At 44.4% G+C, this 25,911-nt stretch overlaps 1 protein-coding gene across 10 annotated transcripts in view; it reads left to right on the top strand.

Moving 5' to 3' along the window:
• HDAC9 (histone deacetylase 9) overlaps positions 1-25,911 on the top strand; it is a 705,078-nt gene that overhangs the window by 303,293 nt on the left and 375,874 nt on the right. For 7 of the 10 annotated variants that reach the window (XM_075922250.1, XM_075922246.1, XM_075922249.1 and 4 more), the window contains one exon: positions 11,235-11,297. The exons of the other annotated variants lie outside the window; for them this stretch is intronic. In XM_075922250.1, coding sequence (XP_075778365.1) covers positions 11,235-11,297 — 63 coding nt within the window. The remainder of the gene's footprint in view (positions 1-11,234; positions 11,298-25,911) is intronic. 10 annotated transcript variants of the gene reach the window in all.

Here is a 25,911-nt window from a genome sequence, read left to right as displayed (position 1 = left end):
GCAGCCGGTCTGATGGCCGAGTGCTGTGATGTGCCCAATGTGGGCACTCCGGGCACTCCAAGCCAGGACTGCTTTGCAAGCGGGGCACCCCTGAGAACTATCTGTCTGGGGTGGGGGTCGGGTCCCTTTAAGCACAGCCCTCGGCTAGCCTGAGGCAGCAGCTCCACGCTCTAAGTCCTCATCTGATGCCCTGCCGGCACTGCTTCCAGCCATCCTTAACCCCGGTTCAGGGTCCACTTAATGTGGACATGCTAGTTCGAATTAGCAAAACGCTAATTCGAACTAGTTTTTTAGTCTGGATCCGTTAGTTCGAATTAGCTTAGTTTGAATTAATTAATTCGAACTAAGTTAGTTTGAATTAGCGCTGTAGTGTAGACATACCCCTAGATAGCAGGTAGTGTAATCAAGAACTTATGACCAGTTTCAGAGTTTACGTTGAACACAAGCCAACAGGTAGGTGAAGTGTAAGTGGTCTTTGACAGGTACAAAGACTTCAGCAAAAGGTTTAGGAGAATTACAGAAGCAAGAAGAGTGCACTAGTTGAGTACAATTACACAGTTTCCTCCACCAAAAGTTTTTCTTAGTAACTGAAAATAAGATACAGTTGATTGGAATCATTCATACATAACTCATTCAAGACAAGAAATGTCACCATTGTATTGTGCAGTAAAGTTGTGCAGTGTTGTGCAATGTAGTGGGGCGCAGTGGCTGCCCACTGACCCAGAGGCAGAGGAACCCCTCTGGGAGCCTTTTTGGGCCAAGCCTAACCCTGCCCAGTCCTCTGACAGGAAGCCAGGAGGTGGGGCCAAAGCTATAAAAGCCCAGCCTGAGTACTCAGTCTGTCCCCAGCCTCCGGAAGGACCAGAGGTCTGCCCTGCGCTCCCTGCCTGGGAGGCGGAGGTTTGACCAAGACCTACAGCATTGCCTGATCCCGAGAACCGGCCTGACTGCCTGCACCGGGGGACCAGCTAGGACTGCTGGACCTGCAAGCAGTCGAGGACTGGCCTGGACCCCCTGCATCCTAGCTGGACCTAACAATCCTGAAATCAAGAGACTGGCCTGACACCCAGGGACACGCTGAAGGGGAGAAGGGAAGCAGCCCAGGGAATAGTGAGGACTGTTATATGCCTCAGGTCAGCGTGTTTCAGGCTGAAGCCCCCGGTGACCCAGCAGCAGACCGCGCTGCTACTATTAGGAGCCCGGGCTGGGATGCAGTGGAGTAGGCAGGCCTGCATCCCCCCCCCCGACCACCCACCTACTGGGTGGAAGTTTCCCCCTCTCTGCCTGAACTCCTCCTGACGTAGGAGACAACCCACCTGCTAACCAATGGCTAAACTGTTGTACCTATGTTAGTTGCTGCCCCGCCCTAATCTAGCATCAGGCATCTTACTGTGTGTTTGCTGCCCCTGCCTGAAACAAAGCCTGGATGCCTGAACTTATAGACTGAGGGTACGTCTACACTACAACGTTAATTCAAACTAACTTAGTTCGAATTAGTTAATTCGAACTAAGCTAATTCGAACTAACGCATCTAGAACTAAAAACTAGTTTGAATTAGCGTTTTGCTAATTCGAACTAGCAAGTCCACATTGAGTGGACCGTGAACAGGGCTTAAGGATGGCCGGAAGCAGTGCCGGCAGGGCATCAGAGGAGGACTTAGAGCGTGGAGCTGCTGTCTCAGGCTAGCCGAGGGCTGCGCTTAAAGGGACCCGACCCCCACCCCGGACAGACAGTTCTAAGGGGTGCCCCGCTTTCAAAGCAGTCCTGGCTTGGATTGCCCGGAGTACCCACACTGGGCACATCACAGCACTCGGCCATCAGCCCGGCTGCACTTGCCGCAGGCTGCCATCTGGGGAGAGGGGGCAATCGGGGGGCTGCAGGAGAGCTTCCACCCCCAGAAGCCCTCAGAGCCAGCCCAGTCCTCCCCATCGGGGGCTCGTACCCCATTCCTCCCTCACCTCCTTCCACTTACCCTTCCCTAGCCCCTCTTCTTATTGATGTATAAAATAAAGATAACGTTTCTTCCAACATTGACTCTGTCTTTATTGAACAAAACTGGGGGAGACTGGGAAAAGGAGGTGGGAGAGGGGAAGAGAAAGGCTGGGAGAGGGGAGGGCAACTAACATGATCAGGGGTTGGGAACAGGTCCCAGATGAAGAGAGGCTACAGAGACTGGGACTGTTGAGCTTAGAAAAGAGGAGATGGAGCGGGGACAGGATAGAGGTCTCTAAAAGCAGGGGTTGGGTGGAGAGGGTGCATTCAGAAAAGTTCTTCCTGAGTTCCCATAAAGAAGGACTAGAGGACAGCAAAGGAAAGGAATGGGTAGCAGGCTTCAAACTAGTAAGAGACAGTTGTTCTTGACAAAGCAAATAGTTAACCTGTGGAACTCCTTGCTGCAGGAGGCTGTCAAGGCTACAACTAGAACAGAGTTTAAAGGGAAGTGAGATCAAGTCATGGAGGTTGGGTCCATAGAGTAGTCTTACCCAGGGGGTAGGAGTGGTGTCCCTGCCCAAAGTTTGTGGAAGGCTGGAGAGGGATGGCATGAGACAAATGGCTTGGTCACTGTCTTCGGTCCATCCCCTCCAGGCTCCCTAGGCTTGGCCGCTGTCGGCAGACAGGCTACTGGGCTAGATGGACCTTTGGTCTGACCCAGGACGGCCATTGTAAGCTCAGGGTCGGGGGTCTCACTGGACCCCCTTGATTTTCATGCACACCTGCTCCTGTGGCCACTTTCCTGTGCCTAGTGCGGAGATCGTGGACGAGGTCCACGATGTCTGCACTAGCCCAGGAAGGTGCCCGCCTCTTGCGGTCCAGGGCAAGCTCCCGGGAGCCGCCAGCCTGGTCCCGGGAAGAGGGGGTGGGCTGGGGGACATCGGGTGGGTGGCTCTGTGCCGTGCCAGGTTCAGGGTCTGCTGGCTGGGTGCTGGCAGGCTTGCACCTGGCACAGGCACCATAGCAGCCCGTGGCCCTTTAAGGGGTCCGGGACCAGGAGGGGGGCAGACGAGTTTCCCTGGTGTTGGCCAGAGTGGCCACCAGGGAAACCTGGGGAGGGCTAGCCTCCCACTAGTTCGAATTAAGGGGCTACACACCCCTTAATTCGAACTAGTAAGTTCGAACTAGGCTTAATCCTCATAAAATGAGGTTTTCCTAGTTCGAACTAAGCGCTCCGCTAGTTCGATTCAAATTCGAACTAGCGGAGTGCTAGTGTAGCGGCTATGAATGTTAGTTCGAACTAACGTCCGTTAGTTCGAACTAACATTGTAGTGTAGACATACCCTGACTGTGTTGCTGGCTGCCCTACCTGAACCAAGGCCAGGGCTTCTAAACTACTAAACTGTATTGTTTGTTTGCTGGCTCACTCTGAACCAGGGCCAAGGTATGCTGAATTGTGATAACTGTTATTTGCAGCCCCGCCCTGACCTAGGGCTTGCCCCCTTACTGTTTGTTTGCTGCCCTGCCTGAAACAAGGCTTGGGCTCATGAACTACTGTTTATAGCTGTGTATTGTTTGCTGCCCTGCTCTGAAGCAGGGCCTGGAGCCTGAACTGTGTTTGCTGGCTGCCCCGCCCCGCACCAGGGCTGGGGATCCTGAGCTAACTGTAGCATTTGTTGGCCTGCCCTGACCTAGGGCCAGGGCTTCCCAACTGACTGTATTGCTTAGTGCCTGTCCCAAGCCCCGGCCGGGGATTCTGGACTATCAGTGGTAGTTTGCCTATTGCCTGCCCTGAAGCAAGGCCAGGCTCTGATCTGTTTGCCTCTTGCCCACCCGGAGCTCAGGCCGGGGTACTGGACTACTGACTGGCCTTTCTTTGTTGTTGCTCACCTGAGATCCGGGCTTGGACTGCTGACTTGGGGATTTGTCTAGTCCCCGCTGTAGTGGGACAGAGTGGCTGCCCACTGACCCCGAGGTGGAGGAACACCTACGGGAGGCCTAACTGGCTACATGCAGTGAAGCACAAACTAGGCAGCAATAACACCCCAGCTGAAATAAACCAGAGATATATTGTGATCAATAAAAATGACATGGCTACCTCTCATGAGGAAGCAAAGAACATCCTTGCACAACAGTGATGATTGCAAAACATAATCTCTTAGAAATAATCTTTATTGTCAGATGACACTATTTGTCTTGATCTTGATGACACTATTTGTCTTGACACTATTTGCACCGTTATCTTGAACAGAGTCTATCATCTTAAGTGATTTTGGAACCCCAACTACTAAAGCAGGGGTAGGCAATGACACAGTGGCAGTTCACCAAGGATAGCCCTTGGCTGGCCACTACTGCTATATTTATCTTCATGGTCACAGGTACCAGCAATCACAGCTCCCAGGCCAATGGGAGCAGTGGGAAGTGGTGTGGACTGGAACACCACTTCTCGCAGCTTCCATTGGCCAGCAATGGTGCTCCATGGCCAATAGGGCTGTGATCACCCGTACCTGCAGGTGTGCACGTAAATATAGCTGTGCGGACCTGCCAGGAGCTAATCCTGGTGAAACGGATCTGGTCCGCAGATGGTATTTGCCCACCCCTGTAGTAAAGAAAACTGTAATAGATATCCATGCTCCTTTAAAGCAACATGAAAATATTGTACAATGACTGTTCACTGCCCATGCATTCTCAGGTGATACTGTCATTTCCTATTTTGACCTTGGCAAATGTTCCCTCCCTCTGCTGGATTTTCCCTCCGTCTGCAGTGCAGCAGTGCCTGATATCATTGAAATTCATGGCTGCGTGCTATGAACAATCAAATTGTGCCACCAGATCAGAAGCATGGCAGAAATTATGGGAAGCGAAAAATGGCAAATACCAACATCAAATCTCAGTTCGCTAAGAGCTGAAGCATTGCAAGTAAAATGTAAAACGAGCACATCTTCAAGCGTGTGTGTAGAAATGTGTTTTAGATCCAGAGGCAATAGTGATTGCACCAGTGGAGAACTGATGGATGTACAGTGACAGTTTCAAGTCGCCGTTTGCAAATACTGTGAGAGTGATGAGCCCTGTATGTCTACGAGATGTGGATGGAACAGTGTCAACCATATCGAATGCAGCCAAGGAGGTGTGGAGCATTGCAATGATCTGAAAAAATCAGTGTTAGTATTTGCAGATGAAAATAGCGACGACAAGTAGTACGCATATTTAAACGCTCAACTGTAATTTAAATGAGAGAGAACACAAGTAAACATTTATGATTCCATAATGAAGTATTTCGTTACAGTTATTCTTTTGTTGACAGATTTAGACATATTTGTGTTGAATCATTTTTACATTAAAAATGAGAGTCACTGTATAAAATTATAATTGAGGTCCAGGCTATTCTCCGATTCCCATTCTCATGTACTCTATTATTTAAATATTATTATTCTTGATTTATATTGTAAATGTTAAATACATGTTTTTCACTTAATTAGAATTACTCTGCCTGGATTTTGTATGCCCCAAATCATGCAAACTCTTAATGATTATGGGGGTACCAGGGTGGAATGAAAAATCAGTATTTCAGTATGGTTGATGGTGATCCTCAGGCAGATTCTTATAATATATATTCTTGTGATATAGAATCCACAATAAAACCTAGTGTAGACCCTACAGCAAGTTTGACCAGAGTGGTAGCTAGACTTTGGATGCAGCATGCAGACGTTCCAGTAGGTCTCCTACTGCTGACCCTCAGTGCACCTTGGCCTACATAAATCTCCCAGAATCCACTTCTGGGAGCTCTGCGGGGAACTACATGATGGTTCCCATAGGGCACTGCAATTTAAATATGTAGAACAATGCTAGTGTAAATACTTGGTTACAACTATAATGGTCCTTAGACAGAATCAACATGACAAATGCGGATACATAGAATTGTCTGTTCTGAAAGAAACTAGGTCTATCCTGTCAGTTCAGTAAGAAACAATTCAGATCTCTACACTTGGCTGAAGAGCAGAAGTGAATCCATACTTCAGCTTAGTAAGTTTATACCTCCAGTAGAGTAGCCGTGTTACTTTGTATTTACACAAAAAACGAGGAGTCCTGTGTCACCTCTCTTGTTGTGGACTCTGGGCTGGAGATGCCCATCATCAGCCTCCTGGAGGGTGTGGCTTTGGACAAAGAGGAAGATAAGGTGCAAGAGCAGGAGGAGGTGGCCAGCACCAACACAAGGCCCACCAACCAGAAGTTCATTCTGTTCCTGGAACCATCTCCCACTCCTAGGGGTTGGATTAAACCGGGGAACGCCCATCAGGTGAGCTCCATTATTGTCCCTAGACACATACGGGGGGAGGCAGCAGGTGGCGAGGGGCTGCATGCTTCTCACGTGGCCTTCTCGGCCTGGGATCACACAGCAGTCTGTGCACGTGGCGTTTCAGTCCAGAGCATACAGCCACAATGCTACACTAGAAACTTGCGCTTCTGCTCACAGGATTCCTGCACAGTCTTGCCTTACTCCCAACCCCACAATGGGACACCTTTCCACCACAAGCCACCACTAAGGAGGCTCGGATCATGAACTCACTCACACACACTGCTGTGCCGCACGTTGTGTAGAGTCCCGCCTGCACTCTCACAGTAGCATCCACTCCCGGGCAAGCGTGGCGAGGTGGAGGATACTGAACCCCTGTCAGGAGAGCCTGCTGGGAGGGGCAGGAAGTGGAGGGGACCTTAGTAGCACCCTTCCTGGCAAGCGGCGTTTGCCACTCACACATACCTCCCCCAACACCCTTCCCCCCTCTCCTCCAGAGGGCAGGGATACAAGTCCTTTCCCTGTGGGACACCATCACTGCTGGACCCGGCTTGTGCACAGTCAAAAGATAAGCAAAGCCACCCTGTTGCCACCCTCTCACCCACGGGCTCCTGGCTTGTTATGCACCTTCCCATGCCTGCTGGTCCGTGGAGCATGGGGGTAGCAAGGTTCCCCCCTGGGATGTCTGTGTCCATGAAGGAAAGTGCCCACTGTCCAGGCCTCAGATGGCTTTGCTCCAAAGCACATCACCTTTGTCAGACCCAAGACCTTTTGGTGTTGGCTCAGAGATGAGGTGTAGGCTTCATGCAGTGTCTCCTGGGATGATTGACCTTTTCTTTGTTTTTCACAGCTAGACCCAAACCCTGTGAGATCCGCAGGCACCGCCAACCACGCAAGGACCTCATGCAGGAACACATAGCCTGCCTCCGTCCCCAACAGCAGTCTCTGGAGCAGCAGGACCAAAGGTTGGATGCAGATCCGGAGAAGCACCATGCTGACCTGCAGCTGCGCTGTACCACCTGACAGGAGCTATCCCCACGGAACACGAGTGTGTGCAGCATACAGTGCTGCTGCCAACTACCTAGATGCCGCGACTGAGTGGTACAGCAGCCTCCACTCCACACCCGCTACTTCCCAAGTCCCCCCACACCTGCTCCTGTCCCTGCTCCTGCCCCCACCCTTCTGGCTTCTTCCCTTATCCTCCCACGGATACCACCCAAGGCAAGCACCACTCCCAGCCCCATCCCTGAGTCTCTCCTCACCCTTGCAGATCCCTCCTCCCTCTTCCAGGTTCTTTCCACAGTCCCTCCGCAGTTATATTTACCCCAATTAAAAATTACAGCGTTTATTGTTCCAAAACAAAAAAGTCTTGTTTATTTTATTGGGAGGAGAGGGGGAGAGAAAGCACACTGGGCCACTGCAGAGGACCCTCATGGAGAGGCCTGGGAGAGAGGCCTGGGGGAGAGTCTCACGGGCATCCTTGCCTGAAACTCTCCTTTAGGGCCTCTCAGATGAGCACAGTCTCCTGATCGGCTTGCCAGATGATAGCAGTGCGAGGCTGCTCAAAGCCCCTGGCAAACTGCTTGGCCTCTGGCCTCCACCCTGGCAGAAACGTCTCCCCTTATTTTCACAAGTACTGTGGAGGACACAGCATGCCGCCATCACTTGGGGGACGTTCTGCTCTCCAAGGTCCAGCCAGGTGAGCAGACAGCAGAACCTCCCTTTGAGATGGCTGAAGGCGCCCTCCACAACAGCGCGGGCCCTGCTGAGCCTGCTGTTGAAACGCTATTTGTTTTGGTCAAGGTGTCCAGTGTAGGGCTTCATAAGCCAAGGGAGCAGAGGGTAGGCTATGTCCCCCATGATGCACATGGGTATGTCCATGACCCCAACCCTGATGATGCCGTCGGGGAAAAACGGTGCCAGTGTGCATCTTCTGGTAGATGCTGGAGCTGTGGAAGATGTGGGCATCATGTGCCTTCCCTAAGCCAGCGACAATGGGGTCAACTTTGCCCAGGATGATGACCCTGCACAGCAGCATGGTGTTGATGGCCCTCACCACCCATAGAAGGAGACAAACAGAGAAATACAGGGCTGCCAGAGGCCTCAGAAATGCCCTGAGCCCAACCCCTCCTTCCCGCATACCAGGACCAAACCCAAATTATGCCATCCTTGGCAGGGCTTTGTGAATGCGGGACTGACAAACCTTCCAGGGAGAGAGCTTCCTAGGGAACCCCATTCCATCAGTTCACCACTCTCCTGGGGCAGTAGCCCGAGAGCGCCATGCCTTCATGAGCAGGGCCCCAACAGTCCATCTGTGAAGACTTCCAAAGGGTGATGGTGACCTGCTTCTGGAAGGGGATGGGAGGTTGCATGTGGGTGTCCCATCGCCGGAGGGCAAGGGGGAGCCACTCATACAGCTCCAGGAAGATGTCCTTCAACATGTGGGAATTCTGGAGCCATTGCTGGTCATCCCACCACATTGTGCCAGTCGGAACTTGTGTCTTGTTGCCAGAAGCAGCAGTGCACGGTGTGTAGTGGAGGGCAGCAGGAGCTGTGCCGTATGAGCAGCACATGGAGAGAGGTGAAGAGATGCCCCTCAAGGAGCGGCAGATCCTGTTCCTGCAGAGCCATGTGAGCAGCCTGCAGTAACTGCACCAGGAGGTGTGGCAGCAGGTCTAAGGGCTGGCGACTGCTTTTCAGCAAGTCCGGCTTCATGGCTGGGAGTGCTGTGGTGTCTGCAGGGAGCAACCAGAACAGACAGTGAGAAAAGTTTTGCTGTCTCTCAAGGAAGTAGGCAAAGGTGAAGTGCTTGAGACACGGCTGTATATGCGGGTCCCTTTAAGCAGGAGCCTCAGCCTCAGGCAGCAGCTATAGGAAATGACTGCTATCCTGATGCCCTGCCTGAAGTGCTTTCAGGGGCCTTAAAGGTGATTCAGGCTCCAATCTATTTCAAAATAGCTCTGTGCTATTTCGATGGCGTTTGCAGTGTAGATGCGCTATTTCAAAATAAGTTCTTTTGGAGTTTTTGTTCCAAAATAGCTTTAAAAAAATAAGCATGTAGTGCAGATATACTCTAAAAGAGAAAAAAGATATGGTTGAAATGTTTTAGAGATTAATTTAGTCTCATAAGGACAATTGAACATGTGCATGTGCTGCTTTATTTGACTTTCTAGGGTAATTACTAACCTACTGTGGTTGCGTTCCCCTTCTCAGAACTGGAATTCTCTAATACACTTATATCTTTGAGAGGTTTGTGCTTAGTTTATACTGTTCATATGGTGATTGAAAGCTGACATGGTCTGGTTATTTGCTCTAGTTGCATACATAGCAAACTCTATATAGCAATACAGAACCAACAGAAAAAAAAAGTGCAGCATCCGTAACATTGATTTATGTATCAATTTCTGTGTGTACAAATATAATGACTTTTGTACTTAATTGGCAAATGCAATCTGCAGATATACCTGCTATTTGAAATACACATAAACAGTTCTTGGGAGTATGGGGAGAAAAGAGCTGGCAAGAGCTAGATTTGGGATTGCGTCACTCGGCAGCTTTCAAGACACACATAGTTTTAGCATTGCTATGAAAGTCTGAAAGCTGCTATTTTGAGTCCATGTTGCCTTTTAAACTCCGTGAACTACAGTAAAATTGTCTAGTGCTGAAGCTGTGAGAGAGGCAGGCTAATTCAGGGCTTGCCCAAATTCTAATAAACCAATAGAACAGTGCATCTCTAATATGCAGTGCTGCAGTTGAAAAGTGACATTAGTACTATATGAATCATCTTAAAATTAACACATTGCTTATAATGTCAGTGGAAAAATGGATCCCTCATTAATATGCCCCCCCTCAGTCTGGTTGGTTTCAGAAGCCACTACTTTTTGAGCCTACTGTATGTCCTGAAACTAAAAGACAGCAGCAAGATTCTACAGCCAACTGCAGCGTAGCCAGAGAAACAGGCAACAAAAATAGAATGCCAGGATTGCTGTGCGTGGGTGAGGCAGAAACCACATTATGAGCAAAAGCTTCCAGTATTATTTTAGAACCAATGGAGAGCCTTTCTCATTTTGTTCTCTTTTCACAAAATACCCATGGGGAGGATAGGAGGAGAAAGAAAGAAGTCAAATATAAATCTAGAATTTTAATTTATATCCGTCTTTGTATTTCTTTGCTTGAAAAGCTGCTCACAGACCTAATTTGTGCACAAATAGGTTTGAGAGTGGGAAAGGGTTAATTACTTTTCAGGATTGGCAAGAGAATTGCAGTTTGAAAGACAGAGGACTGGACAGCTGTGTTTGCTGTGGTATTTTTAAGTGCATTAATGCAGGCTCCAATCACTCGGCCATGCTTGACCTATTTTTGGCTCAGGCTAGCCATTGTTCTATTTCTGATGCCTATGGGCCACACTGTTGTTGATTCATATGCAAATGAATTATCAGTCGCTTCAGCCAACTTTGCACAGAGAGAGACAGAGCGAGGGAGATAGAGAGCAGCGAGAGAAAGGAGGGCACAGGGACAGAAACACTTGTCAAGGCTGAGGGTAATTGAAACTAAGCCTTAGGGGCTGAAGTCCCTGGAAACGGTGCTTATTTGGATTTATATTTTTTTAAGTGGCTTTATTTTCCCCTCCCCCCATCGCCCCACAAGAAAGCCTGAACCACAAATACATTTCTTCATCCACCTGCTCTTGGCTTCCAGAACACCACTGTTCCAACTCAGAGGTGCATAGTCCACTGAGTCCTTCCTATTTTTTGCAGCAGCCTGGGGCAGAGTAAAAATGGATTGTCATTTTGTTTTGTTTTTAAAATAAATATTTATTCAGGTGCTTAAATGTTGTTAATTACCAAAGTTCATTATTTCTGCCACCCTCTGTGAAAGAGGTAGGAGTAGAGAGGGTCGTTCCTGCTGCCCTGTATGGCACAGTGATGAATCTTTCGTGTAGCTGAAGTACAGACTGATTGGAATATGCTGCAGACAATTTACGAGAGCGAATCGTGTTTTTCCTCAGATGGAGTTTCTGGACGGGAACAGCTCTTTGCTCAGCAAAGAATGCACAGTATGATCAGCTCAGGTAAGAGGCAGTTCAGTAACTAGGATTTCTCTGTCTGGAGGGTGTTTTTCTCAGATAATACAAACTGTCACAGTAAAGCACTTGTGCTTTAAAAAATTGGTTCTATTTCAAGTTATTTTATTCAGCTTCTTGTTAAATTATTATATCTACTACAACATTTTTATTTGGACATTTGCTGCTGCTGTGGTTTTCTTTTAAGCTTGTTGCTTCCAAGCAGTAAGAAAACTAGCAAGTAAAATGCAGTGTGGTTTTTTTCCCCTCTCGTTCTGTGATGGCAAAATGGGGGCTTGTGATTATCGCAGGCTCAGTCAGAATGAGAGTCCATCAAACAAGACTTTAACAGCAGGCTGCAAATCATACAACCAATTTAGTCATTTCTTTCATGTATAATTTTGTAAGCAGGAATAGGTCTATTCATAAGTTTCTTTTTCTCAAGTTTACAGACAAAGAAGTTTCTGTAGAAGTCTTTTTTTGTTTTCGGAGTATTTTCATTTTTGAATAGTCTGAAGTAAATCTGTGTCTTTTTTTACATAGAGCTCATGTTACTTTAAATATATTACTTTACTTTAAACCTGTTTGTACCTTTAAATGTATTTGGGGACCTTGGCTCTGCCAGACAGATGTGATGACTCACTGAAAATGTAAGTTGGATGTGTTTTTAAAGCAGGTGTTTTAAAGCACCAATTACAGAATAATAGAAATTATCTCCCAATTTTGAAGACCTACTATTTTCTAGTTTCTATGATATCTGTGTTTTAGACTTCACAATTGATGCACTAAATTAAGTAGCAGGAGTTTAACCAGATGACTTAGTAAAAGAACCCAGAGCACAAGTCAAAGTTGGCCTCTCTCTAGTTAACACTGTGAGGTTTGACTTTAGTTTTACATTACTTCACTTCATTATGTTTTGGGACACAATGTTATCTGCGCTTGTTTCTGGTTCTTCTTTATTAGTTTGTAAAGTTGGCTTTGCATCAGGCCTGCCTGTGAAATATGCTGTGAATTGCTCACATCGACTTCAGTCTAACCCCTGAAATGGTCACAGAACTTGGCAGTGCTTCCCACTTTCCGAAGTATGAGTATGTCTGAAAGAACCCTTTTGCTAGTTCACAACATGCCTGTTCTAATGGTCATACCCTTGGTCCACCTGTTGAACCGTCTATGATTAGAATATATATTTGATATCTGCTCCCTTTCCTGTTCTGTGGCTAGCGATAAGCTTAGAGTTGTATTTGTTTCATACTGGGGTGGAACTGAAGAGTAGAATAATGATTTCAGATATTAAAATAAATGGCTGCATTGTGAGAGTTTGTCAACTGGGAATGCCTGCCTTTTCAGACAAAGCTTACACATGTCCTGTCTGAACAGTACAGCAGAAAACTCAGGCAACCTAGAAATAATTATAGATTTAGGGATGTGATGAACAAGGGCAGCATTTCGGGAGGGTAAGGGGGGTAGTAGCTGAGCACTCTGGGACGCGGCTTGCTTTTCATCCTGTTACTTGAATGCTAAGGGAGTGAGTGGAAAGTTCTTGCATTCTGTGTATGCCTCTCACACCTGGCCGGTGAGCTCCCTTCACCAGGCAGGTGTGAGAGGCATGCACAGAATGCAAGAACTTTCCCCTCACTCCCTGATAGTCCAGGGGATGAAAAGCCAGCCACACCCCAGAGCGCACAGCTGCTGCCCACCTACCCTCCCAAAATGGCGCCCTTGGTGATAAAAGACTGAAAAATTGTTTAAATGCAATCTCAGGCCATGATAATGTACTGGAAGAGAGAACTTTAGACTGGTACTACTCTGTTATGAAACTTTTCTTCTCCTTCTGTGATTCAGTTTTTGGTCTCTTTTTCAAGAATTCATAAGGCTGTATCATTATATTTTGGGAATAGGTTTTATACCACTGGTGCCAGATTTCTTGTTTAAAAAAAATCTGGGGGTAAATTTGTTTGCAAGTGTAAAAGGCTGAACATTGGCTTAGAGCTTGGCTAGACACTGAAGATTCTGTCAAGCTTTTTCACAGCTCTGTCAAGCCACCTAAGCATAGACCGATCGTTATAGTCACTGGCTTACTGTTTGTGGATTAATAGTTGACTGGTGGTTTTGTAATAGACACCAACATGACCCTGAGATCAGATTAGGGACTCACTCTTTTCTTTTTAATTTGAAAAAAAAAAATCCAAATTTGAACCCAGTCTTATTGAGGTGAAAAGTGAGTGCATAATCCATCATGCTGCCTTGAATTACTCATCAGTACAACAGCAGCAGTTATCTGATTGGGAACCCCCCAAAAAGCTTGCACTTGTCTTGGAGATTACAGCTCTTTTCCTTTCTTGGAGTAAAAAATGTCAGGTAACATTTTATTTTTATCTGGTATTGTTAGATCCATATAACATGTAAAACATCTGAAGCAATAGATACAATAATAACTTTCTTTATTCCTTGAGAGACAAAAGACTATTTCCCAGGTGAAGAAAAAATATTCTTCAATATTTATACTGACCTTTAAAATACACAAATAAAATACAACTAGTTGATATTTTATGTAGTCTAGAGTTTAATCCACTTCATATGAGATTAAGGGCCCCAGTGTTGCAGTTATGTGACCTCCACTTCTTTGACTTCAGGAATTTGCAGGATCAGCCCTAAAATTTGGAACATGGCACTTTCCATAAATTGGTGGATTTGTTACTGAATTATAGAAAATGTCACAACAATAGATACAATCTAATAAAAGACAATGAATATTTTTGAACTGGAAAAGAACCAGTGAAACACAATGGTGTCAGCAGAACTTCCACAACTGCTTATAGGGAAGAGTAGTTGCCTCTCAGGCGACGAGGGTGCTATATGACTGTGTTAGTGTGGCTAAATGGTTTTTGTATGTTCATTAATAGCCTCGTGGTCTGTTTTCTCATTTAGACGTATGTAACTTCCATTCCTGTTAATGCGCTATATATATTTATCATAAGAGAATAGACCTCTAAATATTTACACTGTGCATCCTTAATCCTTCAGAAATCTAGGAATTAACACAAATGTAGCACTCACTTAATGGATTTTTAGACTTACAGATCTCCAAATTTACTCTGCACACATTCCTTAGCTCTAATTTTAAGATAGATGGAGTCAACCCCAAAGCAGACAGTTCCCAATGGGCATCTGATATGTATTTGCTAACCAAACTGTCTGAGGAATTTCTAAGAATATCAGGCATATGAAATACTCCTGTCATGTGAAACAGCACTTCTGGTATTCCCTTAATTACTGCTTTGCTTGCCTGCCTTCATCTCAGTTTGCAAATCATATTATGAATGGGATGATCTGGATAGGTACCAATCAAAAGTCTAATCATGAATGGGACAATCCAGATATGCATCAAGTCGAGAAGCTATGTAATTACAGACACCTACACCCTATGTTAGAAAATAAGAATGTCCGCAATCTTGAAAAAGACTGTACTGTTTTATGTTAATGCATGGTTTTTTTCTTTCTTTCTTTCTTTCTTTCTTTCTTTCTTTCTTTCTTTCTTTCTTTCTTTCTTTCTTTCTTTCTTTCTTTCTTTCTTTCTTTCTTTCTTTCTTTCTTTCTTTCTTTCTCTCTCTCTCTCTTTCTCTTTCTCTTTCTCTTTCTCTTTCTCTTTCTCTCTCTCTCTCTCTCTCTCTCTCTCTCTCTTTTCAGTTTTCCCGACAAAAGTGCAAGGGAAATTTTGTGGCCAGAACAATAATAATTGATGTGAAAAACTAATAAGCTTTTTTAGAGCAAGGCAAATAATTTCCACTGAACAATAATAATTGGATTAAATTGAGTTTAACCAGTGATGAACTTGGCTTTTGTGTACAGAAAAGATGTAGGTTTACCATGCTGTGGGGACTGACAATACGTGGCTTTCAGAAGTAAGCTCAAGGTCATGAATCCTTTTGGTCATTAAATATTTTTTACCATTTTTTAAAGAAGGGAAGGAGGTTCGTTCTGCTTTCCTGGCCATATTCCAACATGGATTCCTGCATTCAGCCTCCATACATTCTACCTGCATTTTTATTTGAATAAAGAATTATTCTCTTCCCAGCCTCTACTGTTGTGTTGTGCTTATGTAACCCACACACCTACTGGGTGTGGTTCACTGTCCTATTTAGTGGCACTTATAACCACTTCCAGAGCAAAAGAATGAGTGTTCTTCAGCCTGAGCTGAGAGCCAGTTGGCTGTTCGCTTAAGCTGTAGAGCCATGGTGGGCAATAATTTCTAATGGGAGCACCACTCCAAAATGTTGGTAAGTGGTCAAGGGATGCACTTTTCTGTGGAAGGAGAGTGGGGTCTGTGACAGAGGACGGGTGCAGAAGGGAGCTTGGGGTAGGGGATTGGGATGCTGGAGAAAGTGTGGGGGTCTGAAAGGGAGTTTGGGTGAAGGAGAGGGTTCACAGTGCATGAAGTTTCCCCCTGATCCTCTGGTGCAAAGAGGCATATGGAACAGCCAGCCACTTTGAGGGCTGCTCCCTGCCTTGGGTCCAGTGGGGTGGGCTGTGGGCTGAATTGAAAGGCTTGGCAAGCTGGATCTAGCCTCCTGGCTGTATCTTATGTGCTCCAGCGTAGAGGCTCATGCACTAAGCTCCAGAGATTCGAGGTTCAGTTCCACTTGTCGGCATTACAAATGAAGGCTCATCCAAGGTTTCAACTGTGTTTCGGACACTCCAGACACGTTTCGTCATCTAGAATATAATCCACACACCTACTGGGTGTGGCTCCCTGTCCAGTGTAGTGGCAGTTAGACTACTGAGAGCCAGGTTTGATAAAGAATCAAGTTGAGTTGCATAGATGTGAATGGTAGAGAAAATCAGATTTGTTGTTTCTGTCCTGTGGTTGAATAAGCATGTGAATTTCAATGGTCAACTGCAAATACTACCAGGTATGACTTTGAAATCCACCTCTCTCGCTATAAAACTTGGTTGCTTCAAATGTACTTGCAAAGCAACTGCAAAACAATCATAAAGATGGCTGAATCCAATTCTTTTGAAGATTTACTCTAATATTCATGGAAAACGTGATTTGCCCATTTCAATTAGATACTACATAGGATTTTTCATTGGTAAGGGGCTGTTGGGATCTTGTTATCTTGAGGCAATGGCATTGTGGCTATTAAAACATTGTTGTGAGAGATTTGACATTGGATGTTTCCCTGAACTTGTATTTTTTGGCTTCCCTTAGAGCTCTCGGAAGAGCTGAGCACTAAGCACGTTCCAAGAAAGAGAAAATATTTTGCTGCTGTACATATGAAACCCAGAAACTCTTTAAACCCTGCAGAATGTGAGCATGTTGCTACTTAAGGGAATCCATTTCTCTCTCACAGATTCAAAGGTAGAAAATAGGTTCTGTTCAGGGTCACAGCTATTGAAATTCTGAGGCCTGCCATCACCATTAGTGGAATAAGAAGAGTCAAAATACTGTACTATGGGTTCTCTTGCTCTCATTGACTTCAGTGGAAGTTCTGCTTGCTGTAGAGTTGCAGGGTTGGACATAGATACTACAGTGAGCTGAGTGAACAGCCATGGGGACCAAAGAGCACCTGCGCTATTGGCCCCATTCTGAGTGACACTGTTTTAACATTCCTAAAAGAGGGCATGGAATTGGCCAGTTCTCATTCCATCATCTGTCTAGTGATATTTGGTGTTTTTCTTAAACTTTAGCTCATTGATTTCTAAGATTACATGAGAAGCTCAGCTTTTACTGAAGTTCTAGTTCTCCCCATTTATGGAGAAATGTGTGAAGATACGAACTCTTAAAGGCACAAAAATAGATATCAGATAAAAACAATCCAATATGCAATGTTTTTTTAAAAAAAACTTTAAAGCTAGTCTCCTGATATCCGAATGCTTGGCATAGAAACTACTACAGCTGCTACTTGGCTGAATTGCAGGTACATGCTGATACCAACAACAACTTTCTGTTGTGCATAGTGCATGATAATTTTAAATTATTTTTTGCCTTATATTATTTGAGCCCCATATATTCAAATCTTCAGCTCTGCTTCATTGATTGGTATGTATTGCAATAAAATGCAGATGGTATAAACCAGATTCTGTCCTAATTTATATCTATGTATCAGGGGTCTCAAACCCCGGGCCCACAGGCCACCCCCAGCTAGAGCAATTGTTCAGTTCAGCCCAGGAGTACTGGTGGGGTGTATGGGGGGGGGCAAACATTGCTACCATGTGGCACCAGGCCCTCCTGGTGATTCCTTAGGCTGCATCCCTCAGTGGTCAGGGTGCCATGAGGGAGAGAGGGTGGGGCGGAGTTGTGGCGGGGGAGCAATGCATGTGGAATGGTTCCAACACACACATGGCCCACTGGTACTACTAGGCTGGATTGTGCAATCACTCCTACTGCAGGTGATTTATGGGCGAAGCATTTGAGACCCCTACCATGTATGAATCCATTGATTTCATGCAGCGAGTGTGAGGAGAGTATTTGTTCCATTCAGTATGCAATTTGCATGGTCATAGCTTTAATCAGACTTCCATTTCCTCGCTAACTATTTTCTCCCTTTCTCTTATGCAGTGTTTGCAAACAAAGTAAAAACTGTGAGAAGGCAGAATGACTATGTTGTATGCAACCCCTATGAGTATGTGTGTATTTTCCATGTGAAATTTCAAATGGCATTACATTGTAACTCAATATAAACTAGTATGGTTTCTGTAGTTTAAAAACCCAGAACAACTCAAATGCATTCTGGGATAAGAAGATGACAGCTTATAGTTAAATAGATGAAAATCTAACATGTCCTATATTGTGGATCTCTTTAGCAGGCTGGCTCCAATGGGTCAGTTATTCTTAGCCTAGTTATTTTCATCTTATGGCATTACAGGTCTAAGTTTAGCCTGTTAGGCGTTATCATGCCATCTGAGTTACCTCCTAATATAACTCTACACCGGAATGATTATTTATAGACAGAGCATTCTGTCATTTTTGGGTTATTTCTAGTAGTTTAAATAAAGAAGAGCAACATTCAAGAAAAACCACAGATTCCTTCCTGCTGCCAAAACAACATGATAACAGCCTGCTAAGGGGTGATGATATCGTTTAAAATGTGTGCTTGTAACAGATGCAACATCCTTTTTATCTGTACCACTTCAACCAAAAAGAGATGCCTTAGGGTAGTGCTCTCTTCTGCTCAGGCAGAGAAAGGGGTCCAAATTAACACATCATGTCACAGGGAACACAAGATTTCGGTTGACAATGACAACAAGGGACATCCAGGTTCTATTTTTAGGGGCAGGCACTATCGAGCTCTGTGTTCAGCATGAACATATCTCACATACATAGCTCCTCCAGTATTGACCCTTCTAGTGAAAACTCATTAACCACAATAGAAACATCTCCTATTCAGTTACTTGCCACTGTGTGTTGTAATTCTCTGTGCAAAGACACAATTGGAAGCTTTAGTTTTTTAACATACTCTCAGTAAACCCCTAAAACATGCATGCTAAATTCTCCCCTTACACCTAGTGAGCCCCCTTGAAGCTAGTATGTTGCACAGATGTAACAAAGGGCAGTATTAGGCTCAGTGTAGCTTTTGAAGGCAATATAAGAAAGAAGAATGAGGATAATGTACCTGTAGATCTGTCACATGTTGACTATAGGTCGTTGCTCTGGGAGACAGTGAAATTTACTGCAAAAATATCCATCATCTTTTCCCAAATTAAAAAGCTTGTTGTGAACCCAGTGGTTGTGTACATTATTGATTAAACAAAATGTCCCTGATTATATCCGCTTTGGAATGCATGTGTTTAAAAACACCTGAAAAAATGGCAGCATCCTTGATATGGTGTGGCAGTAGAGGCATTAATGCTTAATTCATATATAGCATATGATAAGCAATACTTTTGTTTTTGTCAGCAATGCAGTATTGTACATTACTTTAAGGCTACTTTGGCATTATCATCTGAACATAGCTGATGCATCTGCAGTAACTTGTTTTGTGTCTCCTGATTATAAAGCACTTAACTGCTTCCGGAAGTGTACAAACATGACAAGAGCTTCAAGAATTCAGGCCCTTTGTTGATGAGGATGTTTGAAATGCAGGATGGTTCATTCTCATGATAGCACATTCCTTCTGGTATTGAGACTGTGTATTATCAAAATGAGACAAGACCAAGTACAAAATGAATTCTTTCAAAATGCCAATTTTCTAAATTATGTTTTTACAATCAAAGGTTATTGTTCTCTCCCATGAGGCATGCATCTGGAGGCATGCATACCCCTGGGAGGAATGATAGCTATTCAATTTATGTGCTCCCTGGAATAGAATAATGAGAAAGCTTAATGTTAATTTAATAATTTCCCTCATTTGTTCTGTTCTTAATCCAAGTTTCCTTTTTCCTTCTTTGTGCCCAAGGCCAGCACCCTATTGGTGTTGCGTGGTAATAATACTGCAGGGACAAGGGAATATGGCCTCTAAATGCCAAAGGTTATACAGTAACTATGTTTAGTTTGTGCTTGTTGTTCATGAAACCAGTATAAATGTTAGCAATTGACTATATTACTTAGCCCTTCATAACTCCACTCTCCACTCCTCTTAATTTACCTGAGTGATCCCTAGTTCACCTGCCATTTTGAAAGGCATGGCTTTTTTCCTTGAACTGGATCAATATTATATTTTCATGGGTCTAAAAGAATCTAAACAACCAACCTCTGTCGTTTAGCCTGTTGTTCATGATAATTGAATCTGTTAGAAATAACCTTGAAATTGTTTAAAATGCATGTGGAAAATGTATGAATTTCAACAACAAATATGAAATACATTTAAACAGAGGCTTTTGGGGAGTTTATTCTGAGATAAATTTAACGTCAGAGAGATTTAATATCTTGAAGTACACAAAAAGATGCATGAGGTAGAAAGAAAAGATTGCCAGTATATCTCTTTGTTAACATCAATAGCAGGACAGGTGTATCGTATATTTTCCTTAAGGGTTTATGCTATTATGTGTAGTCATTATTTTTAAGACATTTTCTGTGCAATTTTTTTTTCAGAGAAAGGACAACAAAATACATTTTAAAGACAGAATAGTTTCTACTGAAATCCTTTCAGCCTCAGCAACAGTATTTAGCTCTTATCTATAGTAGTATGATAGGTTAAGACTCTAGTTATAAAATGGTTGGAAAAGAATGTAAGAGGTTCGGAAACAGAGTATTTGGAGCACAAAGGGTAACATTATAAGTACACCTCCAGAAAATATTAAGCGTTGTTGCCAGGATGGTCGATGAAAGAACAGAAAATGAAAGGGAATTGCACAAGTGGAAAGAGGGGAGATTGAAATACACATTAGCCATCCAGGAAGGTGAACCTAAAATAAGGAAGGGGAAAACTATTGTGAAATAACCACATTTACCTGAAAGAGCAGGAGATCTGTACAAAAAATGTAGATATAAAAAATAAAGGGGAAATAGGAGCGTAAACAAAAGTTGTAAGAGCCAAATTCAGATGCATATTTTTTTCTCCCAAACAGATGTATAGTAAGGCTTCAAAAGCAATTAGTTCTGAGCCAAAATTCAGGCATCCTTCCCCTCGACACACACATAGTGTTTTAGCAGGGAAACATCAGGTTGTCTAGATGAACAGTTAGTGTTCATCAAGCTGGGATGTAAATCTGTAAATCACACAATATGTTGGCACTAACTGTCCATGCGGTCCGTACTGCCGTGCAATAAAAGTTCTGTAATATGGTTTGATCTCATCTGTTTTGAAAGCTCAGTAGGGAACTTCTAGTGTATGACCACATGGACAGCTAAAGTGTGGCAGGCTAGTGTAAAACAGCTTATACCCCAGCTTACCATGCCCTATTCATTCATCTAGACAAGTTCTAAGTTACCTGTCTAGTATGGGGCTCCTAGGACACAGTACATGTATCACAGTGTGTGGGACCGATTCCTTCATCGCTGGGCTCTTCTTAGAATGCACCTTGGCATTCATAGAGCACTTACAGAGCAGATTCTTCACAGGTTTGTGGGGATAAAGAATTAGACCAGAACACTTACGCTCATTTCTCCTCCACTTCATCTTTTTTGGCCAGTTAGAATTTCACACCCATGTGTTATTTTTGTGCTGATTTACTTCTTAAGAATACCGAGGCATTCGGAAAACTTTATGCAGGAAGCACAGAAATTGCAAGTGACAACAGTTGAGAAGCTGCAAGCAAAGAGGAAACAGAGAGATAAGGCTACTGTAACTAAGATTAATAGAAGTGATGCTGCAGATGAATAAATGGCAGTGATACTGACCTGGCCATTTCATTCTCATACCAGTGTCTGGAAAAGTGATCCTTTAGGTTGACATTTTTCAAACTTCAGTTGGGTGTACACACATGCTTGCACCAAATCTTTAAAATACCACATGGGCTCACTGGTGACTAACAGACACACAGTCATTCATGGAAATGCAAGAGACTCTGGATGGTACATTTACACCACCGAAGCCAGGGGTGTGATTTGCACTTTGTATTGATGTACCTATGCTCACTTTCATCTAGTTAGCTCGCTTAATGCAGAAGTGAGAACATAGCAGCATGGATTTCATTGTGGGCTGCACCACCGATTAGGTACCCAGGAGTGTGGTGCAGGGTGGTCAGGCAGGCTTGTGCAGACTATGCTGCCACATCCTCACTGCTCTTTTTATTGAGCCAACCAGATTAAAGCTACTATGGGTATATCTACATGAGCTGCAAATCAGATCCTCAGCATCAACTGTAGATGTAGCCTAAGGCTCAAGGATTAGGTGAGCCCAAACACACTTGTTAAAGCTTCCGAGTGGGACCAATCATTCTCCTAAGGTTATTTGGTAGTTCTCTCATTTTGTAGGTTTCAGTAGGTCCACAGGAAGGTGTGAAGTGCTATAAACCTACTGTTTTTTCCAGTCACCCTCCACTTACAGATATTTTTAGGTCTGCAGCAGTGGTGGATTTTCCATTCCTGGCAATGTTTAAATCATCATTTGATGTCTCTCTAAAAAGATATTAAGAAACTCCCTTGTATTTAACTAGGACTTTACAGTTTATCTTCTCTTTAAGGGTCCATTTGGAAGATCTCTTTGAATCACTTGAATACTGCTGCTCTTGACTGAGGTTGTCCTTGACTGAGGCCTAATCTACATTAGAAAATTAAGTTGGTTTAACTGTCACTCAGAGGTGTGAAAAATCATCACCCTGGAGTGACATAGTTAAATTGACCTAACTCCCACTGTAGAGGGAAGAATTTCTTTATCAACCTAATTACTGCCTCTCAGATAGATGGCTTATGGAATTAGTGTCTACACGAAATGCTACAGCAGTAGCATTGGTAATTTATAATTAGTAATTTGTGTACGAAAAGACCTCATTAAGACCTTATTAAACACCATTTAGTTACAGGGCACTTCCTGTATGGGGAATATATGCTAATATTGTCCTGATTAAAGAGGTACCATTACTGTTCATTAGCCACAGACCAAATTTCAGGATGTCTCAGTAAGAAGAAAAGACTATAATAGTACTTTACTTTTATATAACACACTTGACCCCAAAGTGATGGTTACATGAGCTTCACTGAACTGTGGCAATCTCAGGTACAGTGTAGGTAGCAAAAAACTAGAGCACAAAACCCTGCACAGCACACACAAAGCTTCCATGCTTTCTTTGTGTATTTTCTTCCTCATTTTCTTTTTGTGTATTCTTCTTTCTGCAGAGAAAAAGATTTTGCCAGGCATTTTTTCCAATTCAGTCCACCAATTTACTGGGCAGCAGGTTTAAAACAAATAAAAGGAAGTTCTTCTTCACACAGCGCATAGTCAACCTGTGGAACTCCTTGCCTGAGGAGGTTGTGAAGGCTAGGACTATAACAGGGTTTAAAAGAGAACTAGATAAAATCATGGAGGTTAAGTCCATTAATGGCTATTAGCCAGTATGGGTAAGGAATGGTGTCCCCCAGCCTCTGTTTGTCAGAGGGTGGAAATGGACGGCAGGAGAGAGATCACTTGATCAGTACCTGTTCAGTTACTCCCTCTGGGGCACCTGCCATTCGCCACTGCCGGCAGACAAGATACTGGGCTGGATGGACTTTTGGCCTGACCCTGTATGGCCATTCTTATGTTCACCTGTGCCTTCTCAGCTACTCTAACCTGAAAATTCTTCTCCAACATCTGTCACCAACTTTCTAGACAATCTGAAAAGTAATAGCACTAAACTGCAGGAAGGGACATTCTGCCCCATATATTCTGTAGCCAGAGCAATATTGAATAACAAATACATGTCTAAACTGCAGCATATAGCAGCCCATAGGCCAGAAAACACAGGTCAAGAAGGGCATATTACTGCAGTTCACCAATTTCTGGAGCTCAGTATTGCATCCAGTTTAATGTCTAAATCTTGATTTTTTTCCAAGGCTGCAAGTGAATTGTGCTTATACTAGTTGTTCTACTTCCTTAGCCAGGACCTCCCAAGACAGCTATATTTGTCCCATGAAACTCTCTGCACAATGTGTTAAACTTGTGAGAGTTGGAGATAAAGCATTTTCAGTGGCTTGTCCTTTCCACACAAGCTTAGTATGACCACAGACCTAGCCAGTCAGTGCAAAATGCAAGATTGACTTCTTTGTGTTAGCTTTCCCAGAGTTCGAATGGGATATGTAGGCATGTAAAAATGACAACAGTAACCATTTTGGGTGAGAAAATGGTCAAACACAAACCTAATGATATGGATATGGTCAAACATTCATTCTGCTGTAAGAAAGAGCAGAGTGTCCTCTTTAGTCCCACTCTTTCTTAAAGTGTGGTACCCAAAACCAGACACAGTACATGCTGTACCTCCCAAAACCTGTGCATGTTGGTGTTAGCCCAGCAGTGGTGTTGATGTCGCGGCAGCCTGATCAAGGCTGTATGCTAATTCAGCAGTGGGGGCAGAGTTCATTTGCAGCAGACCCAGGGCTGCAGCAACCCAGCTGGAGCCAGGGCAGGCCAGCAGCCTGATTGGGGCTGCATGCCAGCTGGCAGCAGAGGCTGGTGCTCTGCAGCAATCTGGCAGGGACCAGGGCAGCTCAGTCAGGGGCATGTGTTGCCCAGCAATGAGATTGGTGCTGCAGCAGCTGGGCTGGGATTGCATGCTGCTGTGCCGGCAGTCGGGTTGGGGCAGCAGTTCCCACAGTGGGGCTAGGGAAGCCATGTCACCCAGCTGGCAGCAGGGCAGAAGGAGCAGGCAGCTGGGTGGGCCACTGGTAGGGGAGCTTTCCTGGTCTGGCAAATTCCCTCATCCAGGACCACTCAGGTCCCAAAGGTGCCAGACTAGGAAGGAGCCTTACCAGTGCCGATGTAACCCACACACCTAGGCTATGTCTACACTGGCAGCTTCTTGCGCAAGAACATCTTGCGCAAGGGTTCTTGTGCAAGAAGTCTTGAGCAAGAAAATGTCCACACTGCCATGTACGAGCTGTGCTTTTGCACAAGAGCGTCCATGGCAGTGTGGACGCTCTCTTGCACAAGAAAGCTCCGACAGCCATTTTAGCCATAGGGCTTTCTTGCGCAAGAAATCCCTGCCGAGCGTCCACACTGCCCTCTTGCACAAGAGTTCCTGCGCAAGAGGGCTTACACCTGTTAAAAAAGAGCATAGCTCTTGCGCTCTCTTGCATAGCTCTCTTACCACACCGTACTGTAACTCTTCTTGCGCAAGAGCAGGCGAGCAGTGTGGACGTTCTGCGGATTCTTGCACAAGAATGGCCATACTTGCACAAGAAGCCACAAGTGTAGATATAGCCCTACTGTGGTTACTGAACAATTTAAGTGCTACCTAGACCACAGCAACAGTTAAGACCAAGAGACCTCTACAGCATGGCCTGGGAGCCAGGTGGCTTTTAGCCTATACTCTACTCCAGAGGTTCCAGGTTCAAATCTGCATGGTAGTGGTTACATTGAGTATAGAGGGATAATTACCTCCCTCATTTACATTTGATACTCCAATTAATACAGCCTAGAATAGCCTTTTTTGTAACCACAGCATGGTGTTGGCTAATATCCAATGTGTGATCCACTATAACCCCCAGACCCTTTTTTACATTACTACTGCCTAACCAATCATTCTCCATTTAGATTTGTGCATTTGATTTTTCTTTCCTAACTATAATGTTTTGCACTTGTTTTTACTGAATTTGTCATTTTACTTGTTGATTTCAGACTAATTCTAATTCATTAAGGTCATTTTGAATTCCAAAGTTCTTGCAACCCTTCCCAGCTTAGTGTCATCTGCAAATTGTATAAACATGCTCCACTCCATTTCCCAAGTCATGAATGAATAAATTGAATAGTGCTGGAACCAGGGCATGCCCTTTCAGGACCCCACTAGATATATCTTCCTACTTTGACAGCAAATTATTAATAACTCCTCTTTGAGTATGGTTTTTCAAGTAGTTGTGCACCCACTTTATAATAATTTAATCTATACCACATTTCTCTAGTATGCTTATGAGACTGTCATCTGGGACGGTGTCTAAAGGTTAACTAAAATCAAGATCTGTTACATCTACAACTTCACCCGTATGCACTAAGCCATTAGTCCTGTCAAAAAGGGGAAATTTAGTTGGTTTTTGCATGATTTATCCTTGACA

The sequence above is a fragment of the Pelodiscus sinensis genome, chromosome 2 (genome assembly GCF_049634645.1).
Source record: "Pelodiscus sinensis isolate JC-2024 chromosome 2, ASM4963464v1, whole genome shotgun sequence".
Lineage (NCBI taxonomy): Eukaryota > Metazoa > Chordata > Testudines > Trionychidae > Pelodiscus > Pelodiscus sinensis.
The sequence above is the reverse complement of the archived record's forward strand: the minus strand, read 5'-3'. Positions and strand labels throughout refer to the sequence as shown.